This window comes from Metarhizium robertsii, assembly GCF_000187425.2.
Source record: "Metarhizium robertsii ARSEF 23 chromosome Unknown MAA_Scf_2, whole genome shotgun sequence".
NCBI lineage: Eukaryota > Fungi > Ascomycota > Sordariomycetes > Hypocreales > Clavicipitaceae > Metarhizium > Metarhizium robertsii.
Window position 1 is genome coordinate 1,870,417 of NW_011942160.1, and position 26,874 is coordinate 1,897,290.

General features: G+C 51.4%; 7 protein-coding genes across 7 annotated transcripts; 5 read left to right on the top strand and 2 right to left on the bottom strand.

Annotated features, from left to right (window-relative positions):
* Positions 1-1,975: 1,975 nt before the first annotated feature.
* MAA_05851 (RasGAP protein) lies at positions 1,976-4,379 on the bottom strand (the record flags this gene model as incomplete). Its single annotated transcript, XM_007823849.1, has 5 exons — positions 1,976-3,228; positions 3,280-3,422; positions 3,484-4,016; positions 4,079-4,266; positions 4,346-4,379. 5 exons carry the CDS (start codon positions 4,377-4,379, stop codon positions 1,976-1,978), a joined length of 2,151 nt encoding a protein of 716 aa, XP_007822040.1.
* A 268-nt stretch (positions 4,380-4,647) lies between these two features.
* MAA_10810 (uncharacterized protein) lies at positions 4,648-4,899 on the top strand (the record flags this gene model as incomplete). Its single annotated transcript, XM_011412729.1, has 1 exon — positions 4,648-4,899. The coding sequence occupies one exon, from the start codon at positions 4,648-4,650 to the stop codon at positions 4,897-4,899; it is 252 nt and encodes an 83-aa protein (XP_011411031.1).
* A 110-nt stretch (positions 4,900-5,009) lies between these two features.
* Positions 5,010-6,818, top strand: MAA_05850 (serine/threonine-protein kinase ppk6; the record flags this gene model as incomplete). Its single annotated transcript, XM_007823848.2, has 1 exon — positions 5,010-6,818. One exon carries the CDS (start codon positions 5,010-5,012, stop codon positions 6,816-6,818), a length of 1,809 nt encoding a protein of 602 aa, XP_007822039.2.
* Positions 6,819-7,613: 795 nt separating this feature from the next.
* MAA_05849 (Dynamin, GTPase domain protein) lies at positions 7,614-10,360 on the top strand (the record flags this gene model as incomplete). Its single annotated transcript, XM_007823847.1, has 2 exons — positions 7,614-9,957; positions 10,017-10,360. 2 exons carry the CDS (start codon positions 7,614-7,616, stop codon positions 10,358-10,360), a joined length of 2,688 nt encoding a protein of 895 aa, XP_007822038.1.
* A 2,385-nt stretch (positions 10,361-12,745) lies between these two features.
* On the top strand, positions 12,746-13,989 carry MAA_05848 (hnRNP K like protein; the record flags this gene model as incomplete). The annotated part of the gene is made up of 3 exons (XM_007823846.1): positions 12,746-13,145; positions 13,208-13,776; positions 13,852-13,989. 3 exons carry the CDS (start codon positions 12,746-12,748, stop codon positions 13,987-13,989), a joined length of 1,107 nt encoding a protein of 368 aa, XP_007822037.1.
* Positions 13,990-15,630: 1,641 nt separating this feature from the next.
* MAA_05847 (solute carrier family 35 member B1 protein) lies at positions 15,631-17,006 on the top strand (the record flags this gene model as incomplete). Its single annotated transcript, XM_007823845.1, has 3 exons — positions 15,631-15,848; positions 15,917-16,710; positions 16,777-17,006. The coding sequence occupies 3 exons, from the start codon at positions 15,631-15,633 to the stop codon at positions 17,004-17,006; spliced, it is 1,242 nt and encodes a 413-aa protein (XP_007822036.1).
* Positions 17,007-18,192: 1,186 nt separating this feature from the next.
* On the bottom strand, positions 18,193-20,637 carry MAA_05846 (dual specificity phosphatase; the record flags this gene model as incomplete). Its single annotated transcript, XM_007823844.1, has 1 exon — positions 18,193-20,637. The coding sequence occupies one exon, from the start codon at positions 20,635-20,637 to the stop codon at positions 18,193-18,195; it is 2,445 nt and encodes an 814-aa protein (XP_007822035.1).
* Positions 20,638-26,874: the final 6,237 nt, after the last annotated feature.

The following is a 26,874-nucleotide window of genomic DNA, read 5'->3' on the forward strand; positions in this document are numbered from 1 at the left end:
TACGTGCTCATACGGTGCGTGCAAGATTATTTCCAACCGAGTCCGAGTCGCCGATTACAGTAAAACATGATTCCGATTCGGTTTCAGCATGTTGATGAATTATGTAGTATGTAGTATACCATTGTAAAAATCTCTCTCCCTGCCCTTTTATGGGGTCATTGCCTTGCCTTGTCTATTCATTAAGTTTGAGACCTGCTGCTAGGCAAACGCATATTTGTCAGGTTCATGCGCAGGGAACACGTCAAGTTCTCGCAATGCCAATCTGCTCTGCACCCCCGCCATTGCAGGGAACTTGTCGATAATCAAATTGGTCATCAAGTACCAATTCCAATAAGTTAGCTTGGGGGTTCGGCAATGGCGGATTCCCTTGGGAGTTGCTTGCATATAGAATTACGCCTTCATGAGGCATCGTGGCTACAGACCAATTCCAGGCCCTGGGAGGTTGCCTGTATAGGTCAGAGGTATGCCGTGTTCTGATATGTTACAGTATCCAAGTATCGAATGTGATGTATATATAGGTGTCTTTTAATACCGAGGGATACCATGTTATCCCTACCAGAACAACCAAGCTACCGCCACCGAATTCACGCCAACACCTTGATAAACCAGCACATGAAGCCTCTGTCTGATTGTCACTAATGGAGCTAAGAAAGGTACGATACCCACGAATTCACACTGGCCAATTCAAATGTCCATTATCCAACATGCAACGGAACTGGTGGTGGCAGAGAATGCCATTGTCCAAATGGCGCTTTGTTGGAGAATCAGTGAGTGTATCATAGCCGGTGCTGCACACACGGAGCATGGAGAGCCGACGACGGAAGAATGACCAGGTTTATTGTTGTCGAAACTTTGTACATTTTGGTGTCCTTCCTCTTCATTCATGCCCGTGGGAAGGGAGCCCAGCATGGGTCGCAAAGGACTGCGCTTCTTGGAGCCTGTAATGTTTGTTGTATCGGTGCAAGATTTCCTCGGCCCATGTCTTAATATTCTAGGACCGCGGTGTTGATCCAAGCGCTGGCTCATCAAATCCCGACGCATCGACTTCCTCGACGCTTTCATCCTCGCGTTGGCCGTCATTTCTCTCCTCACTGGGTCTCGACTTGGGTTTCAACATCGGCCGGTCCAAGCCCAACACCGTTATCCCCTTGTCCCTCACTCATCGAGGACAGGGTCGCTTCGCACCCTTCTGCCCCGGCACACATCATCTTCCACCCGACCCTGTTCGCGGGGCACTTGGGCAATTTCTTCGATGCAGCGAGCTAATTCGGCTTCATTGTGCTCATTTTGTTGCCCATCCCCCTCTCCGTGTGGCCCAGGAGCTCTGTCGGCGAGACAATTGGTAATATGATGAACGGTCTCGGCGGAGGGTGTGGTAGATTTTCTTTAACGTTCTTTTTTCCCGTCTTGTCTGTCTTCATTGTGACATTGTGTGGCTGACGGTTGCAGGGATAAAGACGATTCTTACCAACCTCCTTGCCAACTCGAACTCAAAAGATACCGCCGTCGTAGTAGCGTGCTCTTACCTCATCCGCTCGCTCGTCTCCGGCATCGCCATCAGTATCTCCTCAGCCGTAATGCAGCAAACCCTCTGTAGCCAGCTTGTGGCGCGCCTACCCGACGGCGACCAGGCGCGGAAGATTGAGGATCCCATTCGTGAAGCTTCGACTTTATTAGGGAGCTACCGCCGACGTCGGTGTTTGGCCGGCGGCATTTGTCGTTACGTTTTGAGTGCGGAAGAGGAGCTTGGAAAAAGGCGTACTTACTTACTTAGACGCGGGGTCAGTCAATGAGTGATGAAGTTTGGATTTATTTGTTTCTGTAGTCAGTTAGGGGAAACGAGTAGTGAAAGTTGCATTGTGGCACTGGATATATAGGTAATTTGTGCATAGCGCAGCGTGTTGGTTGTACATAAAAACGTCGTGTATGATATTATACATTCATCAAACATCTAGTCAGAAACAGCACAGCTTCCTCATTTATCATGAAACAAGCCTTGCGTCTTGCCCTTGGGCTTCGCAATGGGCTCCATTCCAAATATGTCATCTGTTTTCGGGGGCGCGCTCCCGTCGGTGGCTTCGGCAGTCATCTCGCCGAACAGAAATGCATTCCTTTCTCGGCTCAGATTATTCGAATGCCTCTTACCATGCTGCGAAGGCGGGGACTTGCTTGCTGCCGGGGCGCGAGAGGGAGTCGTTTCGTCTGGTTCCAGCATCCAGGAGAAGGATGATTGGGCAAGCGTCGAGCGGGTTGGGACCGGGGCGGGCCGGACCTCGACCGTGTTGTTTCCCAGGGGGTCGGAGGGCGGCGCTTCTCCGGGTTGGTCGTCCTGACTTGCAACCATTTTTTCCGGATCTGCGGCGTCTTTCTCAGAACTGTGCTTCTCTTCGTTTATTTCGAGTTTTAAAACGTCCGGCGCTGGCGCGTCAGAGCTAGTTGCCGGCGCCACGTGTAATAATTGGTTTGCTGTTGTCGCCTTGGTCTCTGTGGCCTCCTCGACCACCTTTTCTTTTCCCTCTGGCGACGATACCAATTTGTTCTTTGGTGTTGAGAAGACGGGGACATCCATGGTAGAATCTTCCAGGTAGATCTGCACAAACTGGATCTTGGCGGCCGCCACCTCGATGAGTTCCAGGCTCTTAGCTTCATCCTCAAACCCCGACAGGGATATCGTCTTGAGGTTCGTAACTGTATCGTTCAGCAGACCAGCCAGCTCTTTGTTGCGTCTTTCCATGGCTGCCAATGCCTTGGAAGCGCCTTCATCACTGAGAATATGTCTTGGAGACCTTTGTGCTTGCCGGGCTTCATTAAAGCTTTGCACATTGCGTCTGATTTCTCCCATGGCATCACGGACTGCTTGATTGATGCCCAGTTTTTCACTCCTTTCCAAGACACGGTTGGCGCCTCTAGCGGCTCCTTGGAAGAAGGCTTCCATGCTGGGCGGTTGCTGGGTAAGCCTAGAGGGTGATATAGGTGGCCGACCGCCCAGTTGACGAACGGAGTTGTCTTCAGACTCCGCACCTCTGCTTGGTTGGATCGGTTTGATGTCATTGGGGTTCTCAGGAATCCTTCCGGTATATTTCATGATCAGACTTGATCCACCCGTAAAGTCTAAATGGTCTCGTAGATACACAGCGTCGTCGACAAATGTGTGTGGCCCATGGGGTTGTTCTGGGGGAGGATACTTTAGAAGAAGTTGTAGACAGACAGAATAATCGGCTGCCAACACTGCATTTTACACATCAGTCATTGAATAGCCGCAATCCCGGGATGACGTACACTGCCAACGAATCCGGACCAGCATAGCAACACAGATCAGGTCTATCAGCTCAAGTGAGGGATCCACTGCAAATATAGTATCCCACAACACAAGAAGCTGGCTGAATGGGAATTCGCGACTGAATAAGAGTCGTATCCATCGGCTGCAGGAATGCAGGTTAACCAGAAAGCCGTTGAAGTCATACAGAAAGTGCTTCCACTCACATCAGGAAGATCTGGGGCAGGATCTCTATATTTGTGAGATGAGCTGCGAGTTCCGGATCAACTTTCTGCAGACAAATCTCATGGATGAACCTGCTTCGCTCCACAATAGCGGAAAGCTGCTCTTGCATAATCACTGGTTGGCTATCGTGATTTGATGGCGTGCTTCCATTTGCAACCTCATAGAATGACTGCGCCTGCTCCATGAGCTTTGAAAACAGGATGTAAGCGTCGTGCTCTATAAAGGCAGAGTCCAGTACGTGCAGCATTTTTGCATCAAGACGCGCATCGTTACCAGAAGCCTCTGAGTCGATTGAATCTTGTTCAAGGGCATACACTATTGGTGCAAGAAGCTCGTGCATGCCTTGGCGATATCCACCTCTGTCGGGGTTGACCTTGCAGTAGATGAACAAGATGTCCAGAATCATGCCTTGTACGGCGTCTTCATGATAATTGACCTCGTCAGGGAGCCGCTGGACATCTTGCTGAATCTCTGTCCGGATTATCTCATCCTGTCGTACTGTATTCCAAGGTGACTAGGTCTGGTAAGTAGGCATGCGAGTATAGCATCAGACAAGATGGGCGAGCAATTACTAACATCGGGATCATCAGCAAGCGGATCGACGGTGAGCTCGGTGAGGGCTTCGGGATGCCGAATAAACTTGAGAAAATGGTCTCTGCGCTCTTGGTAGTCTTTTCTGCCTTCTTCCAAGACGTCCGCCCAGCTCGTGATGCGTCCCTTAGTCGACAGCAGGAAGGTCTGGTCAAAGGCATGGATCAGCTCATCTGCGATGCAAGTCGCCCAAGGTGATGGTGTGATGTGATGATGGCTCAAAAACTGTCAAGTACCTTCCAGCATACGGACCGACAGCCCGACAAACAAGGGCTGGACGAGCCATTGTATTTAACAGCCCGTTGTAAATCTTCCAGGCTCGTGCTATGAGTCTGTGTTGTCTGCCATCTCAATCTAATGAGGTCATGTCTGTCAGCTCACCCCGCTCCTCTGGGCGCCTTGCTGTCTTACCGAGTCTCTTGGACGGATCTCATAATGGCTGGACATGGATGTTCCCGGGTTCACCGGAAGCAAATGGCAAGCTGCCTGTCTCATGCAGCAACCTTCTGGCCGGGAGGATTCGTGGACAGACGGCTTTTGCGGTTGAGGCGACGATGACGAGAGAGAGGCAGGAGGTGGGCTGTAATATTGGCGTTGTGGTTCCAGGTGGCCATGTGCATGTCATGACTGGTCTGGCACTGCCAATGGTCAGTGCTGGTAATAAGTTGCCACCGACATGCAGCATCTGCAATGCCCTGGCAGCTCAGGTCGAGCACAGTCTGGTGCTGCTGTCTTTGAACATGGAGCCTGCTGCTGCCCCACCAGACCAGACCATATCAACCAGCACAGACGACATGGCGTATTGATGTCAAGTCTCGACTCCAATCGCTCGTCACTCCTCCACTTCGCAGTAATATCAACAGCGTTCAACTCATTGTCGCGGCATAAGCATGGTATTCCGCATAAGCTTGTAAATATGTCGGCAGATCTCTTTGCCGAGTTCAGTAATCCTTCAACTTCGACGCCGCCTACGTCGCAATCGGACAGGCTTTTTGGACAGCCACCACAGCAGCAACAGCAGATACAGAGCCATGTCCTCATACAAGATCCCTTCCATGTATCCAGCAGAAACAATGCAGTGCCGGTGCATTCACAAGCATCACAATCGACGCCGTTTCAAAGTACTATGCCAAACAACATGGATGCTTGGGACCAACCCTCACACGTTTCTCAATCATCAACCGTGGTTCTGCAACAGCCAGATGATGACGATGGATGGGGGGACTTTGAAGTAGCACAAACGCCTCAAGTAAACACACGACCTCTGGTTTCGAGCAACAGCAGTTGGGGCTCTTATTCTGCCTCTCAGTCTATCCCGCATGACATAAGCTACAATGCTGCAGCAGCAACACACACTCCGGCTGATGGCTTAATCGGCGGCGGCTTTGAAGATTTTGGTTCACTCGGTGGTCGGGTAGATCACGTTCCACAGCTTTCTTGGTCTCTAGCAGAACCAAGGGATAGAGTACAGATGAAGACGACGCATCACGATCCAAATGTGCTGTTTGATGTGGACGATTTTGAACTGCAAGGCGGCGGAGAAGAACATGATGATTTCGACGAGTTTGGTGAATTTGAGGCCGTCGAGTCAACACCCCGTTCAAAGCCCGTACCGGCTACCATTCCACAACTTACACCATCTCTTGATCTCCTGGGGCTTGATGATTCTCCAATAACCCCTTTGCACAAGGAAGCAAAACCGAGAGTGGCCAAGGAAGAGTCAAGCCCGGCTGCCGCAGCGTCAAGTTTTGGAGCCACGTCTTCAAGTAAACTCCAACCCCTGCAATCACTGGCGAACCAAACCCAGCCTCCTTTTGTTGAACGTAATGTCAAGAAGACAACCCATACGTCAACACATAAAGCGAATCCTAGTTCCATTCTAATGCCATCCACAAAAATGACGCCGGTGACGAAGAAGGTGTCCCCAGCAAAAGCGACGGCAAACGATGACGAATGGGGAGCTTGGGATGATTTCTCCGCGGACAATGGAGACAACGATTCTAGTCAGGAAACTGCAGAGACACACAAGTGGCTGTGGGATGCTGGTGACGGTAGCAAAGCCACAAAGGCCATGGTAGATGACAGCAGCCCGCCACCAACGAATGTTCCTCCTCCCTCGATCCTACTTTCGGCATTCCCAGAGCTCTTTAATACTGGAAATTCTTTGTTCAAGTCCGTTACCGGGCAAAGTCCATCTGTCAAGCAACAGGTTCTCTCGAATCCCAAGACTATCCAATTCCTTCAAGGATACGTCCTACTAGCGTCGACGGCTGCGCGAGTGATCGCAGGACGCAAGCACCGATGGCACCGAGACAAAATCCTGGCCAAGAGCATGTCAATTTCAGCAGCTGGAAGCAAGGGCATGAAGTTGGCAGGTGTGGATAAACAACAATCTGCACGAGAGGACCGTGAAGCTGCTGACGTGGTTGCGGCATGGCGGGAGCATATAGGGAGGCTACGGTCTGCCGTGGCAACGGCTAACTCTGCTGGCAAGGCCAAGATTCAAGTGCCAGAGCTTACAGAAACCCCACGAATTCAGACGGCAAAGATGGTCCCGACCGCGCCTAAGCCGTGTATTATCTGTGGGCTCAAGAGAGAAGAGAGGGTTGCAAAGGTTGACTTGGATGTTGAAGACAGCTTCGGGGAATGGTGGGTAGATCATTGGGGCCACAGGGCTTGCAAGAATTTTTGGATAGAGCACGAGCAACTATTGCGGCAGCGATGAACGAGATGGTGTACCATCATGAATAAAGTTACAATGTCTTTTGGGAAGGTCGCAAGAGTATATGAGCATATTACTGTATATAACAGCGGCAGTACAATGATAATATGAGCACAGAACCCTTCATCCTCTTACCCGTCTCCGTCTATTGATCGACAAGTAGTAGCACGTAGGTCACGCTGGCTGTCAAGAATGAAATGATGGCAGAGGACTCTCAGCGCTACGTCAATGAGGTAATTTGTTTGCCTTGAAACCTCTGGAGAATTGACATATTCCGGAGCCATGAGACGGACAAAGTTGAAGGCCGCCGAGGTCGTTGAGCGAGGCGGTAGTCCAGCCATAATAATAAAAAGCACCCGACCTGGCATGCACGATGACGACGTCCCGCCTGGTGTCAGCTACCTAGTAGGTACTAGGTACCTGATGCTTTTGAGTATTCCGCATTTACCCACCTTGACGCTACTTACAGTGCTTTATCTATGGCTCATCAATACCGGGGCTCCCCCGACCCCGCGCCTCTCTACAGCTGCTTGGAGGCGCCTTCAGGCACCAGCCTTTGTCACCAGACTCGCTGTCCGCTAAAGAACGTGTGTATTGGGTATGTACTAGGTACCTAGGTTCCACCGTGCCTCCCCCGAAATTGCCGGACTTCTTGGATAAAATCATGCCAACTCAACAGCCAGGATGCCCACCCTCTCGCGCCGAAATAATTCCTGACCCTACAACCACCACGCTGCCAACATCGATCACCATTTCGTCACCCTACTCGACCATGCCGGTCGCTTGAATTATTTTGACATGAGCCAGGATTATTTCACCGGCAAGGGAAAGGGGCCGCTGCGCTCCGATCCCGATCCCGACGCGCCAAAGAACTCGAGTCCCTCATCATCGAGTCGACCTCATTACATGACGGTTGGCAGCGGATCGACATCGGAGCACGCCGCACGGTTGCAGAATATGCTGGATGTCGATTCTGGATATGGAGGAAGCATGGCTGGCGAAGATCACCACATAGCCATGACATCGGCGACAAACTCGACCTCCGACTCAAGTCAGCATCCTCGGGGCAGAGCAAGTGCAGGTCATCAGATGTGGTACTACCGCCAACGCGCGATACTAGGCAGGTCGATCAACAAGGTCCTGGATTTGTTACAGAGTCTTCAACAGATGAACACTGAGTGGCCAGCCCATTACCCGACCATCCGGCCTGCGGACGCGACGAGCTCAGAAAGGCCCGGAATGGGACGCACGTACTCAGTTTCAGGAGACGCTGCCAGCTCTTCGTCAACAACCGCCCAGCCTCCGTTGTTAAGGCGATCTCTGACTTCCGTCGATGCTTCAACCGCTGAGTCGAGCCGCGCCGCCAAGAACCGACCGGCGCCAGAGCCGAGGCTAGTTTCTCCCCAAATTGCGCAGGAATTATCTATTTTGAAATTGGATCTGAAATTAGGAGCCCTGCATCAAGCCGAGCTTGTGCACTCTTTAGAGAAGAACTCTATTGCAGCTCTTCTGGACGGCAAAATTAGCTCGAGCATAAGGCATCTATTATCCCTCCGCGAGCGCATCGAAGATACTTCCAGCAAGGTCCTCATCACGGGTGACTTGAATGCTGGAAAGTCGACTTTTTGCAACGCTCTGTTGCGACGCAAAGTTCTGCCAGAGGACCAACAACCATGCACAGCCATCTTTTGCGAAGTCCTAGACGCCAGGGAAAATGCGGGAATTGAGGAAGTGCACGCCGTGCACAAGGATTGCACCTATAGCAGGCATGACGAAACAACCTACGACGTTTATGCTTTGACCGAGCTGGAAAAAATTGTTACGGATAACGAAACGTATACTCAGTGCAAGGTATACGTGAAGGATATTCGGACAGTGGACGAGTCACTACTCAACAATGGCGTAGTCGACATTGCACTTATCGACGCACCAGGTCTCAACTCAGATACTACCAAGACTACCGCCATTTTCGCCAGACAGGAGGAAATTGATGTCGTTGTGTTCGTTGTCTCAGCAGCAAATCATTTCACACAGTCTGCCAAGGAGTTTATATACGCAGCCGCCGCTGAGAAGGCCTACTTGTTCATTGTCGTCAATGGCTACGACACCATCAGAGACAAGGAGCGATGCCAGAAGCTTATTTTGGATCAAGTTTCTGGACTGAGCCCAGATACTCGTAAGGAATCATCAGACCTTGTTCACTTTGTATCAAGCAATGCTATTCCAGCCGGACCAGCACCGCCAGGAGGTCCTGGTGGCAACGGAAGCGGCAGTTCCAGCGGTGGAGGTGGAGGCGATGATCCAGGCGACGATGGAGCAAAGGGCAAGGGCAAAGATTTGGACAAGATTCGAGACTTTGAGGCTCTGGAAGCATCATTGCGTCGCTTCGTTCTCGAAAAGAGGGCGAGGTCCAAGCTTGCCCCTGCGAGAACATATCTATTGAACATCCTCAATGATATACACAGTTTGGCTCAGGTTAACGAAGAAGTTGCCCAGTCAGAGATTGACAGAGTCTCTGCTGAACTCAGGGAAATTGAGCCACAACTCGCATCAAGTCGAAAGGCCAGGTCCGAAGTAAGCGAGCAAATAGATCGAAACATCGAGGAGACTTGTCAAGACGTCTACGATCACAGCCGTTCTGAGCTTAATACCGCCATCACTCAGGCCGGCAGGACCAACTACGACGTGCCATACCCCGGCGTCTTTGGCGCCTTCCAGTATGCCGACGATATTAAAGAGGCCATGCTCTCGCACATCACAGACGCTGTCACGCGCTGCGAAGAATACGGCAGAGAAAAGAGCGTCCAAGGCGTAAATACTATTAAACAACTGGGCCTGCTACATGTTGGGGACGAGTTCCAGAACCTACAGTTTCGACCAGACGTCATGTTCCGGAGAAAGCGTGATGCTCTTGCACGACAGGTTCATATTCCAACTGAGCTTTGGGACTTTGTGGACTGGTCGACTCTGTTGCAGCGCCAGGAGAAGTTTGCAGGTACTGGCATGGCCTTGACGGTGGCGGGCGCTGTCGTGCCTCGAATGCTTGGCATGAGTAACTGGATGGATCATGCCATGTTGACGACTCGGGTGTTGAGCAATGAGAATCTCCGTCAATTGATCGTTCCTGGAATTGTCATTGCTGGTAAGTGAACTAGAATCAAAATACTCACGCTCCACGGCGCCTAGCTAACATTGAGACAGCGATCGCCGGGGTTGCCTACGTTTTACAGCAGATCCCCAACTCCCTACCCCCCAGACTCGCCACCAAGATTTCTTCGCAGCTGGCTGAACTAGACTACATCCATGCCAACTCATCACGAATTTCCTCATCAGTCCGCAAGGTCCTGCGCTTCCCAGCTGACAGTCTCCGCGTCGGCCTCGATCAAAGCGTCAAGGACCTAGGCAACAAACGGGATGAGGCCGACAAAGTCCGACACGAAAGTGAAGAAGCTTCCAAGTTTTTCCACGAGCTAGTGGGCAGGAGCCAAGTCCAGAGAAGCATGGTTGAGGCTGTGGATTTGGATGCGCCGCAAGAGCTCCACTGAGTTTATCAAGTCAGGCTGTTGGCTATGTCCGCTGGACACGTGAGGAGATCAAATACCTGGGCATGATATGGAAAGCATAATTTGGGGGAATGACGGACAACGCCTTTTCTTTTAAAGCTTAGACGAGATGGAGAAAGCTCTCCCCTCTGTTTGTTGGTGTTTCTCATGTGGAGGTTTTCTCAAGCAGCTGCATAATGCGGTGTACTTGGTTGATTGGTTCAAAAACGTATACGCCTCGAAATATACCCTGTGCTTTGTTTCGGCCCTTTTCTTTTCTTTCTTTCCTTCCTTCCTTCTCTTCTTACTGGCGTTCTCGTAGCTTGTCATGTTATCTGCAGACACTCGTAGGTGGCTGTCTTGTTTCACAGCCAATTGATTCGATCAGCCAATACCCCGTACAGGCATCAACGTTCGAACCGAGCAGGGCGTGTCCTGTTGTCCACTTTCCAGCTTATGCAGGGTGAAGGTTCGAAGGGGCGCAGTGCAGTGAGTGTCAGTGAAGCAAGCGAGCGCCCAAGGCGGACAAGATGAAGCAGTTGGGTAGCACAAGACGCGGCCAATGCCCCCCCAGCGCACCCATAGAGTCCTTGTTACGGCACACGGAGAAACTGGTGGCGGCAGTACGGAGTAGTTTGCTGCATCGGCGTGCTTCTTGTGGACATGGAGTATAAGCCTCTGAACCTGCATGCATGGAACTGGCAGATAGATGGTGGGCTAGGCCGGGATGGGGGAGAAACAAAATTGGCTGGCCATTAACATGTTGATGGCAACATTAAAGTGTCTGGTATCGAAGGACGAGGTGCTTGTGCAGATTTCAGGCCTGGCATGGCTACCGCACAGAGCACTGCCCAGTACTTACTTAAGTAAGTACTGCCCAAGAAATGTTTGCCAGGACAATACATGTAGTTTGTGCCCTTTCTCATCGGGCAGTGTGCGACACTGGAGCTGCATGTTTCCATGTCCTTGAATGTGTTGGGTGCTTGATTATATATAATACATCGAGAGCCAGGCGGGCCTACCAGTCTCGGTACTTAAGTACATACTACTAAGAGGTCAACTGGTACTACTAACAGGTCTGGTAGTACTTAAGTACCTAGGTACTTGGTAGGTTTCCGAATTGCTTGCCTGCCAAGGTCCTGGTCCAATCGATAACTTTCATCCGGTGTGTTTACTTGCGTACATACCTCCCAAGGCAGGTACTACCTACATGTACCGAGTTGTATACTTGAGCAAGCTGGTTGCGTCCCACTGGGCGGGACTCGGGTGTGCTGTCAAGGGCAAGACAAAGCTGCGTTCCACGCATGGTTGGTAGCAGCCGCAAACAGACTGCCTCGTCAATATTGAATATCGAATGTGCCAGGCGGTCTGGTGCTCAGGAACCACTAATGATTAGTGGCCTGGCCACTCCCACCGCAGCCTGGGGCACTGAACATTGACGCTGCCTGGCAGTCAGAGCCTCCAGTCTCTCTCGCTTCCACTTGTAGCCTGGCTGCTTCCTCCAATGTCCAGTAGCAGTAGTCCCCCAGCTGCAGCGCTCCACTCTGCACTTCTGCACCCCTCTGCACTTCACCTCTTCCCCAACCTGGACGTTGATCCAAACTTCCATCCGCTCCCATCTCTTTGATCCCATCCCATCCTATTCTCTCCTCCCATCCGCAACCTCCATCCTCCTCCCCTCGTAACTTACACCACCTCTCCGCCCCAAATCCTCATCTCAACTCTTCCCTTTCGACTTCACCCTCCGTTTCTTGATCCTCTCCCCCCATTTCCTCTCATTTTCCGCTTCCGCACTCCTCGCCGCCAACCCCGTCAACCCTTCAACCCGTCGACTCTTGAACCCTTCAACCCCGCTGCGTCCCGCCCAACTCACAGGGAAGGAAAAAAACAGCACGACTCCCGTCTCAACCATAGTCGAACCGCCTGTCACGCGCCCCGCCAATCCTCGAGCATCAGGTCTGTTGCGCTCCCTTCTCATTGTCCATTCTGCCTGCCATCCAGGCCCTCTTCCATGTTGGACGTTTCTTCTGTTCTTCTACTCGTGCGGTGATTGCGCGCCGCACTTTGTTTTGTCCACCTGGTCCTGCTGCAGCTGCGCGTCCCATCTACTTGCCCAAGTTCAGATGTTGAACCGTGACCACGTGCGCGCAGCTTCAGTAGGCGATCGACAGTTGAACTCAGTCACGTTGCCTCCTTACTACTCAGTCATTGCAAGAAACGGAAAGAACTAACCAGGCTACGAAACAGATTCCGCCAAGCCAGCCGATCCTCTGTCGAGTTCCCCATCAGCCGTCACAGGCACGACCTCTTCATCTCAACAAACCCTCCCGCCCTCTTCCCATCCTCACCCAATTTGCTCCACTGCCATCACCGAATCCCTCATTCAACATGTCTGCCCCCCAGGATGTTTTGTCTGCCAATGGCAATGATCTTGTCGACCACCTGGATCAACTGAAGATGGAGGAAAGACTTGGTCCAGACGGCGAGCCCGCCCCTAAGACGGACGAGGAATACGCCCAGGCCCAGCTCACTCTACGAGCCATCGTTTCTTCCAAAGAAGCCGGTGTCATCATTGGCAAGGGAGGCAAGAATGTCGCTGACCTCCGCGACGAGACTGGCGTCAAAGCCGGCGTCAGCAAAGTAGTTCAGGGGGTTCACGATCGTGTCCTTACCATCACTGGTGAATGTGATGCTATTTCCAGAGCCTATGCCATTGTAGCCAGAGCCCTACTCGAAGGGGCCCCAGCTATGGGTATGGGAGGAATAGTCCAGAGCAACGGCACGCACCGTATGTTTTCAATTCTCAACCGTTTAGAAGAATCAGTCTTGAGCTAACAGTTTATTCAACAGCTATTAAGCTCCTCATCTCTCACAACCAAATGGGCACCATCATCGGTAGGCAAGGACTCAAGATCAAGCATATCCAGGATGTGTCCGGCGTCCGCATGGTGGCGCAAAAGGAAATGCTACCCCAGTCCACGGAACGAATTGTCGAAGTCCAGGGCACTCCCGACGGCATCCAGCGAGCTGTGTGGGAGATTTGCAAGTGCCTTGTCGACGACTGGCAGCGTGGTACCGGCACTGTCCTCTACAACCCCGTTGTGCGCACGCAAGCCGGCTCCGGTAGCCTGGGAAGCAACTACAACAACGGTGGCGGCCGAAGCGACTACGGTAGTCCTCGGGTTATGCGCACCGGCAACGGAGCCGACTTCAGCAATGGTGGTGTTCGACCATTCAGCCGCCGATCTGATTCCGACGCAGCCAGCCGCGGTCCCCCTACACACGATGAGAATGGCGAGGAGATCCAGACTCAGAACATCAGCATCCCCGCAGATATGGTTGGCTGCATCATCGGGCGGGCCGGCAGCAAGATCAGTGAGATCCGTAAGACGTCGGGAGCCCGCATTTCTATTGCCAAGGTAAGCTACCCCGCATCCTGCTGTGCGTGCAACTCGCCATGCGACTCGAAACTGACAAGATGATTTTTGGTTAAGGCGCCACACGATGAGACGGGTGAGCGCATGTTCACCATCATGGGTACTGCCAAGGCCAATGAGTCTGCTCTGTTCTTGCTGTATGAGAACCTCGAGGCAGAGAAGATGCGCCGAAGCCAGCTACAGGAGCCGGAGTAAAGTTCTGGTCCTACCCTCCCTACGCTCTGTGAGCAACGCTTTGCTTTTTATTTCTGTATCACTTTGTGTGAATGAGCTACATCCGAATTGGATTTGGAAGAACTTAAGCCACTAAAGCTCAATCAGATCTGGCTTGCCGCAAGGCTCCCGATTCCCACCAGGAACCAGGTATTGATTGGGATACCATGCTGCTCGTGACTTTGGAATCGCCCAACAATAAAGTATTTGGGGGGGGACGGGACACAAAAAAGAAGAAAAAGAAAAAAAAGAAAAGAAAACCCTTGGCCCAAACAGTCGCAACTCTTATATTTTTGTTAGCCGTGCTTCTCATTTCTCTCCTGACCATTTTTCTCATTTCTTTTATTCATAAAACGGCACGGCCACCCTTGGGGGAGAAATGGGCTTACGACACTGCTTTTTTCCTTTCGAATTCGACGCCGCGCTCAACACCTCCCCCGCCGTCCACCAATAATTCTGTATCAACTCACCTACCCGCTTTATCCGTACCATTTTGCTCCTCTTTCTTTACATTTGAGGGATCTTCTGGCCGCAAGGTTCCACCTCATACGACGCCGAAGCACTCCTTTCACACCCTGGTATCACCACCCACCGGGCAAACGCCGTCGACATGAAAACTTGAAGACTACCAAAAGCTAAAGTCGCTGCATTCAAGGCGGAGGACCCAAAACTTATAATTCCGGTTGGAAATAGTCTCGCTTGATGCCCTCGCAATGGTGGTCATTCCTGGTCTCAGTCTCTACTCAACACCGTCGATCTCCCTCCAACACCCCTCGCTTCTTATTTTATGCCACGACTTTTTTCTTAATCCAATTGTTAAAAGCCTCCTGGAATTCTTGCTTCTCGGCCGCAGGCATTGACGAAGCATGTTATTGTAATGGTGGATTTATGATATCGCTTGCCTCAAATACCCCCAACACACCTCTTCACCCTGCTCGCCACCTCGGCCCCATCAGTCACCGTACAGTCCCGGTGATGTGGGAGTCTTCTCTACACTACGCAGCATGATTGATGATGATACGTATTTTGGGGGTGATGGGACACCCGAATAGGAGTGTATGTAGTCATACCCTTCCAAACGCGAAGAAATGAAATATCTAGTCATGATTTGTGCTTTGCTGTCTTGTGAATGCCATTTTATTTTTGTCCAGCGGTTCTTTGTACGGGCACAGTTCATCTAGTCCATGCAAAGTAATGCACAAACGGATGGGCGTCGAGACCCCAGATCGCGCCAAGTCCTCTTGGACCCGTCGAAGTAGCTTAGCCGTCACCATGCCCCACGCCGGCGTCTGCGTGTGCGGCAGGCGCAGCTCAGGGTCCTTCCTAAACGTCACTTGCCGTCAATAAAGCCAGCATGGCATTTTGCCTTTCCCAGGAGGTGGGGACTGGCGGCGGCCCAACCAGATCGGCTGAAGACAAATTGGCATTTACCTCGACCATGTGCTCGCGACCAGTTCTCTGCTAACCTCATTCCTTCTTTCTCGCTTTTTTGCATCGTTTTGCCCTTGCGTTTACATTATAGAAGCTCGCATTATAGAAGAGCCTCTCCTTGTTCCCTGTTTGACTTTTGATGTTCTTCGCTCGTCCGATTTTCTCGGTCGCCCTGCCTACAAAACCCCGACCATGGCACGAACAAAACAAGTCCCCGTCAGACGCGAATCGTCGTCCGAATTTTTCAACAAGAAGACAGCATCTTGGGTTGACACCGATGGCAGAGGAGATAAGTTGCAAGTAACAAACGGGTACACAGCAGCCGCCAATGGCCCTGCCTCGAGCAGTGCAAAGCCCGAGGCTGGTGTGGTACAGCTTTTTATCTCTGTCGCCGGCATCTATGCCTCTTTGTAGGTCGTCATGAAATACGCAGAGTCGCATTCGTATTATTCATATGCTTACTGAAATCTTTTGATAGCTTAACATGGGCCTACTTGCAAGAAAAGCTGACAACGACGCCTCATGGTTCGGCGGCCGCTCCGGAGCGATGGCACTTCCCAGTATTTCTCAACACCATTCAATCTCTCTTCGCTGCGACCGTCGGTTCAATTTACCTCCTCTTCTCGACGCCCAAGGGTTCTTCCATTCCCCCAATCATCCCATCGCGTCGAATTCTTGGGCCTCTTGCGCTCGTCGCCATAACCAGCAGTCTGGCCAGTCCCTTTGGATATGCCAGTCTTGCGCACATCGACTACATCACCTTCTTATTAGCCAAGAGCTGCAAGCTACTACCCGTCATGTTCCTTCACATCACCATCTTCCGCAAGCGATACCCGCTTTACAAGTACCTCGTCGTGGCAGCCGTGACCGCAGGCGTTGCCGTCTTCACCCTCCACTCGGGGAAAAAGAGCAAGAAGTCAACCAAGTCAGAAGAGGCCAACGTCGTTTGGGGTCTTCTTCTCCTGAGTATCAACTTGCTCTTTGACGGCCTTACCAACAGCACCCAGGATTACATCTTCCAGACCTTCCGTCCCTACAGCGGTCCTCAGATGATGTGCGCCAACAACATGATGAGCACCCTTGTCACAGGCCTCTATCTTCTAGCCAGTCCGTATCTCGTCGCCACCGGTATCGGTGAGTGGCTCGGCATGGACGTCGCCGGTAGCGCAGGCGAATTGCCTGCCGCCTTGGACTTTATGCGCCGCTACCCAGCGGTCTGGAAAGATGTTCTTGGCTTCGCAGCCTGTGGTGCCATTGGCCAAGTCTTCATTTGTTAGTGCTCCATCCGTCCAGTAATTCTCACGCCCCCCGGAACACCATGCTAACTCCAAACCATAGTTTACACCTTGTCTACCTTCTCCTCCGTCTTACTTGTTACCGTAACTGTCACCCGCAAAATGTTCACCATGATCCTGTCGGTCGTCGCGTTTGGTCACCGCCTCACTCACATGCAGTGGCTAGGCGTTGGTCTCGTTTTCGGTGGAATCGGTGTAGAAGCAGGTATTGCCAGGCAGGAGAAGATGGCAAAGGAGGCTGCGAAGAAGACCGTTGCAAAAAAGGATTCTTAATCTAGCAAATACTAGAGGCATGTCAATTCATGGTGAATTTCGACAACAGGAACAGGCATACGGGGGGCTGAGACTGGGGCGAAAAAAGAGTGTGTAAATATATACACATCAAAAGACTTGCATTTATTGGCGCACGGCGCAGTTAGGATAAGGCAGAGAGGATCGATACACATTATATGTATGAGCAGATAATTAGCTTGTGAGAGATGATAGATTGCTTCATACAAGTGGGAGAAGAGCAAGTTACAAGATATAGCCCACGTCACAAGAAAATCCCCTTGGGCATATTAAAACATTGGCATTTCTTCATTATTTCTAGGCTACCAAAGCCGCCGCTTTCCCAGACCCACAATGCTGTAAAAAAAAAATCCCAAAAACTCAAGCCTAGCCGACAGAAAGTGTATGCCAAGACCGTTTCCTCTCCCATCTCTTTTCGCTTTGCTTGTCACTAGTCATGCTGAACAAAGTAAATAAGCTACCCCCAATGATGGGATACAGACCTGTATCCAAGAACGACTGGATAAGCGACTGATCGGTAGGCAGCGGGCACCAATGCCACGCCGTTTTCGAAATTATGAAAGAAGGCAGGGCAAATCAATTCATGTCCCTTGGACTTGCGTATGTCCAAAGAAAGTACTCTTGCGCCGTGTCCCCGCGCCCGGTCTGTTGTCATGCAATTAAAATAAGGAAGTAGAATAACCCATTAAGCGATCGAAGGGTTAACTCGATATTAGAGATTTATAACGATAGCACAAAATCCGGGTCTCTTGACTCCGCGCCTTGTCGTGAGAAATTTGCCTATGTACGGGTGATGTGTCTTAGGCATAAAAAGCCCGTTGTACACAAGAAAAGAACGCCTGCAATGCTGTGTGGGAGATATCCTTGCCGGGGCTGTGGTATGATGCCAAAAAATGCATATGTGGGGAGATAGATAGGCGGGTATTGTATACTTTGAGTCGGCTTCAGTTTTGCTGAATAAACCGATTTGCTTGGTAGCGCTGTTGAAAATACAACGGCCAGATGACAATCATAAAGAAAATGTCGCTGCGCAAATACATGAATATATATATATATATATACCAATAGAGGTGGTATCCAGAGTCGCGTCGTCAAACGAATCAACCAATACGCAATGCGCTTTGGCAGAGGGTAGTCGTTCCCACATGAAACCTCATCAAAAAGCTCATTACAGAAGCTCATCAATGGAGCGAATAATCGGAGCTTCCCCTCTTGTAGGTGGGCTTCGAGGGTCGGCTGCTTGTGCCGGCCGATTGAAACCCATCATGCGGCCAAAAAATGAAAACGGGTCCGTTGGGAAAGATGATTCCCTTGGCGAGAACAAGCTTTCTGTGGGCGTTGGGGGCGATTCAACAAATCGCATCCCAGCGACCTCATGTACGTCATGGAGTGGGTTTGTTGTCATAGTCTCGGCTCTAGGCGAAAGCAATGCCGACTCGTCGGGATACGGCGTGCTCAACGTGACCGTTCGTTCTGTACGTGTGCCGTCAATTGGATCTTGCGGAGAGAGCTTTTGGAATTTTCGCAAAGGGAAGCTGGGAAAGGCCCCGGGTGAGTCAAAGGATCGGAGGCCGAGTATCGTCGACGGTTGGTTTGGAAGCTCAAATCTGGGCTCTGGTTGGCCCAAGCCAGTCTTAGGTCGCTGTGGGAGATTCTCTGGCTTCGCAAAGATTGGTGCATCACATGGAGGAGCCAAAACTTCCCCTGTCTGTAAAACTGGCAAGGGTTGTAAAGATGGCAGAGTCGGTTCAAACGGTTGGTTGGGCATTGAGGGATTTGGCTCAGCAACCGTCTTTTCGCAGTGGTCTTTCCACGAGTAGCTCAATGGAGCCGACGCAGGACCTGGAGAGATCGCCTGTGAGCCAGGTGTTGAGCTGCCCCGGGGTCGAGTCGGGCAGTCGGAATCTATTGCGTCTGAAGGCGTCTCTTCTCCTGGTAGAGGAGCTGTGTGGGGTTCCTTGGAAGTGATATCAATGGCATCGGCGGAAAGCGTCAGTCGATGCTTAGTCGGACTTCGTCCGGTTCGTGGCCTGTGAGTGGAGGATGATGGTGATCTCTTTTTAGTAAGTTCTTTGTAGAAATCTTGCAGTGAGTACATGAGTTTCATATTCGGACTAATCCAACGACTTTTGGCTTGTGCGGCGTAGTATGCGTCATTGACACTCAACTCTGGGGACTGATATAGGCCGTAGGCGATGATCAAACTTGCAGAACGACTGGCCCCTTGCTGGCAATGAACTAAGACCTTCTTGCCGTTTTTGCTTCGGTTTTCAATCGTCTCGCAAAGATGCATTAGATCAGGCGCTATATCGGTATTATGATCCCAGGGAATATGGATATACTCTGGGACATGCCAAGAGTTTGCCTTCGGAGTTGTTGGAGTATCAATTGTCGAGTCTTCTGTCGGTTGATATTCAAAAGCTGTCGCGAAGCTAGCCATTGTTGCCGCCGTGTCCGGGATATGACTCTCATTCCCCGTGGTAGGCGCATTCTCAGACATCCGTTCAGCAGCTAGAAACGGATTTTGAACCTCCCTAGCCACATTGATAACCACATCAAACTGGGAGGCTTCTTCAGCAGTAGGCTCAAGATACAAAAAAATGTTGTCGCCATATATAGCTATGGGTCCATTGGGATATCCGGGCGACTTTTGATCTTCATTATTCGCCGTCTCGTGGAATGGTTCGTACTCGCTGCGATTTGCCAACTGAGTTTTAATTGGAGAGTCTTCCTCTACTATAGACTCGTCCAGGTCCATGACAGACTTTTGCTTCATAGGTCGCAACACTTCTGATAGACCAGACTCATTCCGTTCGAGGACTTTGGGGAAAGTCATTCCCCCAAGAGGGCCGAACGTCGACGACTTCATGGCGGCGAACATATGAGGTGACGAAGTAGAATGCTTCAATGCGCGGCGTTGCAAAATTGGCGGTATTGCCGGAGATGCCGGCACCTCCAGCGACGTCTTCTTGACCAAGTCTGAAGCACCCGTCTTCAAGCTAAGCTGACTGGGTTTTCGCTTCATGGCAGGGATCTTCGGCTTTATGAATGAAGGTGAGGACGGCTCTGTGGCAATACACTTGGAGGTAGTGGAAAGAGTTAATGGGGGTTGGATAGATAAACCCTTCATATTCCTCGGCCTCCGAGGAGCCGGGGATGTCATAGGTCGGTCCAAAGCATGGGATTCGGGAATACAAAGCATGTTGTTCTGTGACGTGGCTGGGCGACAACCGAACGTTGTGGATGGATAATCATTTAACGGTATCAGGTTGATAGGCGAATCCGGTGACGAGGATGGTGAAGGATCCGACAATGGGGAAGAGTCGGTGGTAGATAATGTTGTTGTAGGAGAAGACTCGGTTGATTCTGACATTTGGGTAGACGTGCTGTCGTGATGCCTGTGTGTCGGATCTGGGGGTAGTCGTCCTTGCCCAAGGGCAGGTGGCTGTGATGGGTCGGCAAAGGCCGATTGCTTGGGTGGCATGTCGACCATTTTGGTATCAACCAGCGTGACAGTCTCTCCTTCCGCTATCGTGTCGGCGTCAAGATCAAATACTGACATGAAGGATGGTATTTGATCTTCGTACAAGCGTCGGGCCGCGGCGGAAGGCATGGTTTTGGCCTTCCCAACAGAATGCTGTCGCTGAACCTCCTGCGCGGCGTCAAGGTACTTGCAAAAAGAAAAAAGAAAAAAAAATTAGAGAGAGAAAGAGAATAAGATACGGGCTCGTCACAGCTGTCGTTTTCCCTGGGCCAGTAGATCCCTTTGATTGTAGCAACAGTTGCAAGATGTGTCGGGAGACAAGGGTTGGATTGCGATCGGTCGAAGGAATGCGGGCGAAGCACAGAATAAACGAGCTCGAGGTCTGAAGGAGCGGATTCGCGAACGATTCGAATCGAACAAGTTTCGGTCGGCAGTGGACAGCGCTGCTGAATCCAATGTATGGACGTTCGCTGGGATGGCCGTGGCTGGTCGAGTGAGGACCGTGGCCTGGCTCGTGGGGTCCTCCCGCAACAAAGTGCCAAGGAGCGAGAGGAGCCGAAAAGTGGTCGCGACGGCTGTAGCTGATAAAGAATGGGAATTGATCGAAGTCGATGGTGAAGGGCAAAGGGCAAGACGGACAAAAAGTATGCCCTTGCTCTTGTCGCTGTCGTCGAGCCCAAAGAAGGCGGGAAGGGAGAGAAGATGAAGGAATGGGGCCCAGATTCGAAGTGAGACAGACCAGCGCTTAGATGAGAACCATGCAGGTGGCTAGCGGCTGGGCTACAGGACCAGGTTTCGCGGGAAGCCGTTTACAGGTGAACCATGGTCTGCCGCTTCGTCGAGGGCTTCGGGAGTCGGGACGAGTCGACGGTGACCAAGGCGGCTGGCCGTTGCTGGGGAAAGCAGAAGGGTGAAGTTGTGAAATGTGAAGCAGACGAGAGGAATTGAGGAATTGGTCGACTGGGAACGAGATCTGGTGGGAGACGACGACGGCAACAGCGACCGGGGGCCGGGGCCAGCCAGGCTGGGGGTTGCAGGTGGGCTCTGGGCGAGTGGCACCCAGTTGACCTTCAATGTTCGCAGGCGGCTGAGAGGCGAGCGGAGGGGAGTGGTGGAGAAGGAGGAACCGGGCACCAGACAAGGCAGGAGCGACTGTGCCAAAAAAGAATCAAGATGATTATTGATGGATGCATGTTCCCAAGTCTTCCGTTATGTCTGCTCGCTACTCGCTGCTCGCTGCTCGCCACTCGCTTTCGGCTGCACATGACAAGCACCTGAGCCAGCGCCTGCACGGTACTGGGATGCTGCAGTTCTGAGCCAACGGGGACGATTCGCGAAACACGGTCAGTTCGAGGTCCAGCGAACAGAGACGGCAGAGTCAGAGCGGAAGCGCAGGCCTGGCAGGTCGGTAACCGCTGATACCGCTCCGCCTTTCTTTCCCATTGCTCCTGTTTATCATATGTACTTGCTCCAATCGTTCTACTTGTCCTTATTCCTCGTACTCGCTACAATGCGACCTGCTCGTCACACAGCCAGCCAGGACACACGGCAAGTTCGCAAACGGCCAAATACAATAATAATGGCACTACGGGCGCGAATAAGGCCAGGGGTCGCTAACCTAGCGCGCCTGGGGCAACGGAGAGGCGACAAACAACGGTCCAACTGGATGGCCAGGACCAGGGTAGGGGTCCGGAGAAGATGAAATGCTTGTATCGCCTCTGTCTCGAGGTGGTCCAGCGGTCCTCCAGACATCAACCATCTATCGTTCACCCATTAACACACACATTCCCTCACAGGCACCGAATCCTTCCTCCTTCGGGGCCATCAAAAGGCCAAAAACCAAAGCCCAGGCCAGGACCATCATCCCAAGGCACTCGGGACCCGTGGCTGGGGAAAGGGTAGAAGAGTGGGTAGAAAGCGAAGCCACCGAGCCATGCTCGACCCAGTCACCCACTCAGCATCGTGAGACGGATGGCTCAGTCGGCAAGAATGCTTCGAAAGCAACCACATGAACCCCTGCTACGACTCTGCAAGCGTGCAGAGTGCTACTGAGCATGCCACAGGGTGTTGGATTGGGCTCCGCTCCATCGTGAGTGGGGAGGATGGGAAGGCGTGCGAGACAAGCCTTGCAGTTAATTAATCTAAATATAGGCACACGCAGCAAGCCCGGCGGCAAGGACTAGCCAATCACTGTCGGTGAGCCAAATTTGGGTACAAAAGGATTTAAATCTCCGCCCCGCGAATGGTGATGGGCGGAAAGGTGTACATGTCATTTGCGCTGTTGGGTGGCACCACGGAGGAGTGAAAACACGGTACTCCGTGCTCCGTATTGATTCATGTATTGTATCCTGCGTCAAGCACGAGAGGAAGAGTTTCTCGGTCATGTGCTCCTCCATGTCCCAGCAGACTGCTCTCCTGTATCAACTGCCATACATCTGCTGCACGCTGAGATCGGTTTGATGTACATCGGATTTGACCAGGCCCGCACAGCGCCGAGATTTAAGTCTAATATATTGTACCAGGCGGATTCCAGGGTAGAGTATTGCTGCGCGGAACAAAACGGCATCTAATTGAGTTTGGCCCATGACTCCTCAGCACGGCTTGGCAAATTTTTTTCGGCAACCGGTTGTTCAGCATCACCAGGGGTGCTGTCCTTGCTGAATGGCCCGAACGCTCGAGCGTTGACGAATGCTTCATACTCGATATACATAGTCCGTATGTCAGTCAGGCTTGGGTGTGGCTCCAGGGGCAGGACGCGGCCCAAAAAAAGGCACGGTCAACTGCTGTCTGCCGGCAAGGCTAGGAGCAAGAGCTCCCCAGAGAAATTTCAAATGATGCTCGGCGTCAACGGCTTCCAACCAAGCACTTTGGTCCCGGATCTCCGTTCCCGACATACCGCGATGGGATCTTGAAGGGTACCGCATTTAGCAACATGGCGGCGTCAGCCGCTGCCATTTATAAAGTACGATTCTATTTGTAAACTATACATACGGACTAGTACCCCAATGCAGTTATTCTCCACGATGCTGCTGCACCCACTCAAGGCAGGAGGACACGCGCTGTACGTGCATCTGACAGCCTGCCAAGCTCATCAATTGATCCAGCCGGTGGAAATAGTAAGCGCCCGCCGAAGAACCCAACCACTCAGTGCCTGCAGAGGGCAGAAACATCTCAGGTGCTCAACTGCTTCCTTTGTCGCATCCGCCAATCAGCGTCCGCCATTCACAGAGCAGAGCGTCAGTGTCGACAGTGCTGTCTGGTCGTCCATGTCCCCAGCCCTTGATGATCGCCAATGTTCAACGTTCGCCTGGCTCCGCTACAACAACAACAACAACAGAGTCAATAAATACCATGCCAGCACAGGTCATGTACACGGGCCGTTTTATCGTGTCAGATGGAGAGCCAGCGTTTGGCTTGCCCTTCTCACACGATCAATCTGCTACGGTGTTGTTACATGTTACATAAAAAAAAAAGAAAGAAAAAAACACATTGCAGTTTTCGTTTCCTCCGATTGCACTCACCGAGCGTGATTCCGAGGCTGTGGTTTTACTCCGCCAGGGCCTGGCTGAGCATCTACGATCCCGGATCCTGGATCCTGGGGACTGCGGACTGCGGACTGCGGACTAGGGACTGGGGGCTCCCAAGGCACAGAGGCCACATCGAGATCCCCACCGTACTTAGTACATACCTTAAGTATGTATTCTCAAACGGGACAATGCATTGTCCATACCATACCAACCAACCTGCTTGAGTAAATTCATGTTGGCGCCTAATTTTATACTACTCGTCGTATCGACCGTTTTCCCGAGGTTCGACATCGTGGCCGTGCCTTAAGGGGCCCGTCTCGTCACCGGCGAGCAAACATAATGACACATTGACACATTCACGTTACGCCCCAGACCAATCGACCTTGATTCTTCCTACACGCACCGTTTCATTCGGCAATAGCCGCGCGAGCAAAGCTGGTCCTTGACCCGACCACCAAACGACTTGTTGAGGTTGCACCATGCACATGCGCACCAATGGCCTACTTGTCGGTCTGCTTCTGCTTTGCTCCATGTGATCAAATCAACCAGACACTAGAAGACTAAAAGACTAGAAAACAAGCTCCCCACGAAACGCCGTCTGTTGAACAGTACTAGCCGTCATCATCTGACACCATGACCATCTGGACCAACATCTATGTACGATGTCCTTAATGTAGTAACTTGCAACACGTCGCAAGGATCTCTGCTTCCCAGATAGCTCATCGCAATTTGACTTTGACGATCCTTGCAACCCCGAGTTCCACGTTGCCAGCCAGGGGGTCAAATGGGTCACTCGGCCTAGCAAAATAACCGCTACCATGGAGAGATGTACATATGTACATACATACTATTTCTCTCAGTACCGGGTACGTATCCTACATTACCAACTAACGGTACGAAAGTCTTGGTATTGGCCCGTCTGAAACAACCAGGGTCATGATTATCAACATCGCGCCAAGCCGACGCTTTGGTCGAACAAAGTTAGGACCTCTGGGCTTGGCGGGGGGGTTCCAATGCTAGCGACTCGCGCTTGCAACCCCCGAATTGATGTCATTCTTGGATCTGAAACACCCAACTCTGATCCAAGGGCTATTGCAGGTCTTGACCTTTGGGGGGGTGTTGTCGCGAATTATATGTAGTAAACTAGGTATGTAAAGCGATAACCTTTGTGAGGCTTTTTTTATTGCTGTAGTATTTGATTGCAGGGATTATATCGCTAACATGCGACTACCCTTTTAGGAAGGAGCCTTGCTGTTATTGATGTAATAAGGTTAATAAGGCTTGAAAAAGCTAATGAGAAATTTATCTAGAGGGTAAGGTGGTGTGCAATTATAATTTTACATGTATTAGTAAGTAATATTTATGAGAAAAATCATTATATATCAGGAGTCACTCTTATATGTATTATACATAGGACAGCTACTTTGCCCTTACGCGTATGCGCCGAATTGCTTTACTGTAAGTACTTACGTTACTGTCCCATCGTCGCGTGCTCCGTCCCAACGTGCCCGTCAATACATAAAACCTACTTCTATTCCACTTATAAATTAGCTATCCTGGGCTCGAGTTCTGAGTTTGCGACATACCAAACCGCCGAGCTTTTACAAACCTGTTTTCTCCCCGAGTACAACTAACCAGCTGTCCTCTCTGGCCTCGGTTATAGACTCGCCCGTTCGTATTTTATCCCCGTGTCAGAATCTCTGGTTTCATCCGGCAGATCACTCGTTTGCTCTCGATGCTTGTTTGAACAACGTGCCATGTATCGTTACAGTCTCTAGTAGGTTACGTTTGACCCCTGCTCGCTATGTGCTAACAAATTCGCAGAATATCCCGCCTCACCTCGTGATCCTCCGACGCTCAGTGCCGTGCGACCAATTGACCCTTGGAGATGCAACTAGGATGAGGTAGTTGTTGTAGGCCACAAAGGACCGCCGTGGCCTTGAACAACGAGGTATACGAACGCTGTGTGTTGTTTCAGGCCCATCAGTGGCGATGAGGAGAATATTGAAGACAACGGGAGGACGGGACCGACAGTTGCAGCAATCCAAGCAACGCGTGTGGCTAATTCTTCCATCTGATGCCCTCAAATGTGGCAGAAGCAAACGGATGGACATATGTCCTCTCTATTTTTGGTTTGCCATTTATGCCGTATTCCCAGTTTCCGACTGCCGAGTCGCATTGCTACCATGTAGAAATTTCACAATTTCCCAACACAGGGCCAACACTCTGCGCCGCATGCAAAGCACTGGTTTCAAACCCTGGTGGTTTAATTACTCGTCACCTTGCATGTTTTGTAAAACACGTCATATCAACAAATCTGCCGAGTTGTGAGAATGCAGCTGCTGGAGTACGGAGTAGGAGCTGCTCCAATCCCCAACTGCTCTTTTTTTTCTTTGCTGTGCGCAATTCATTCCGAGTGTGAAGCACTCCGGCGACATGTAGACTTGGAGAGGTATTGCATCTGATATCTTGGTATACTGCGCAGTTTCAACTCTCGGAAAAACATTCGTTGCCATGTACTCCGCTAGCACGAGGTGTGTAACGACCTGGAGAAACAGATTCAAGTGCGTCACATTTTTCACGTCTCGCGCTCATGCTCATTCACACGAAAGATGGCTCTCGACATGAGTTTCATCGACACTTCCACCAGACGCGAGCCGCAATGGACGCGAGAGCGGCTCTTCGTGGAGACATGTGTCGTGAACATGGCCAAGTAAAGCAGCATAGACGCATGCATCCAGGATTTTCAAGGCTCGTTAAGTCGTGGGCCGACGTGGAATGGCGTCCAGCAGCGTGAATCATGGATGTGTCGAAATGCACAGCTAGCTGCTCCTGCTTC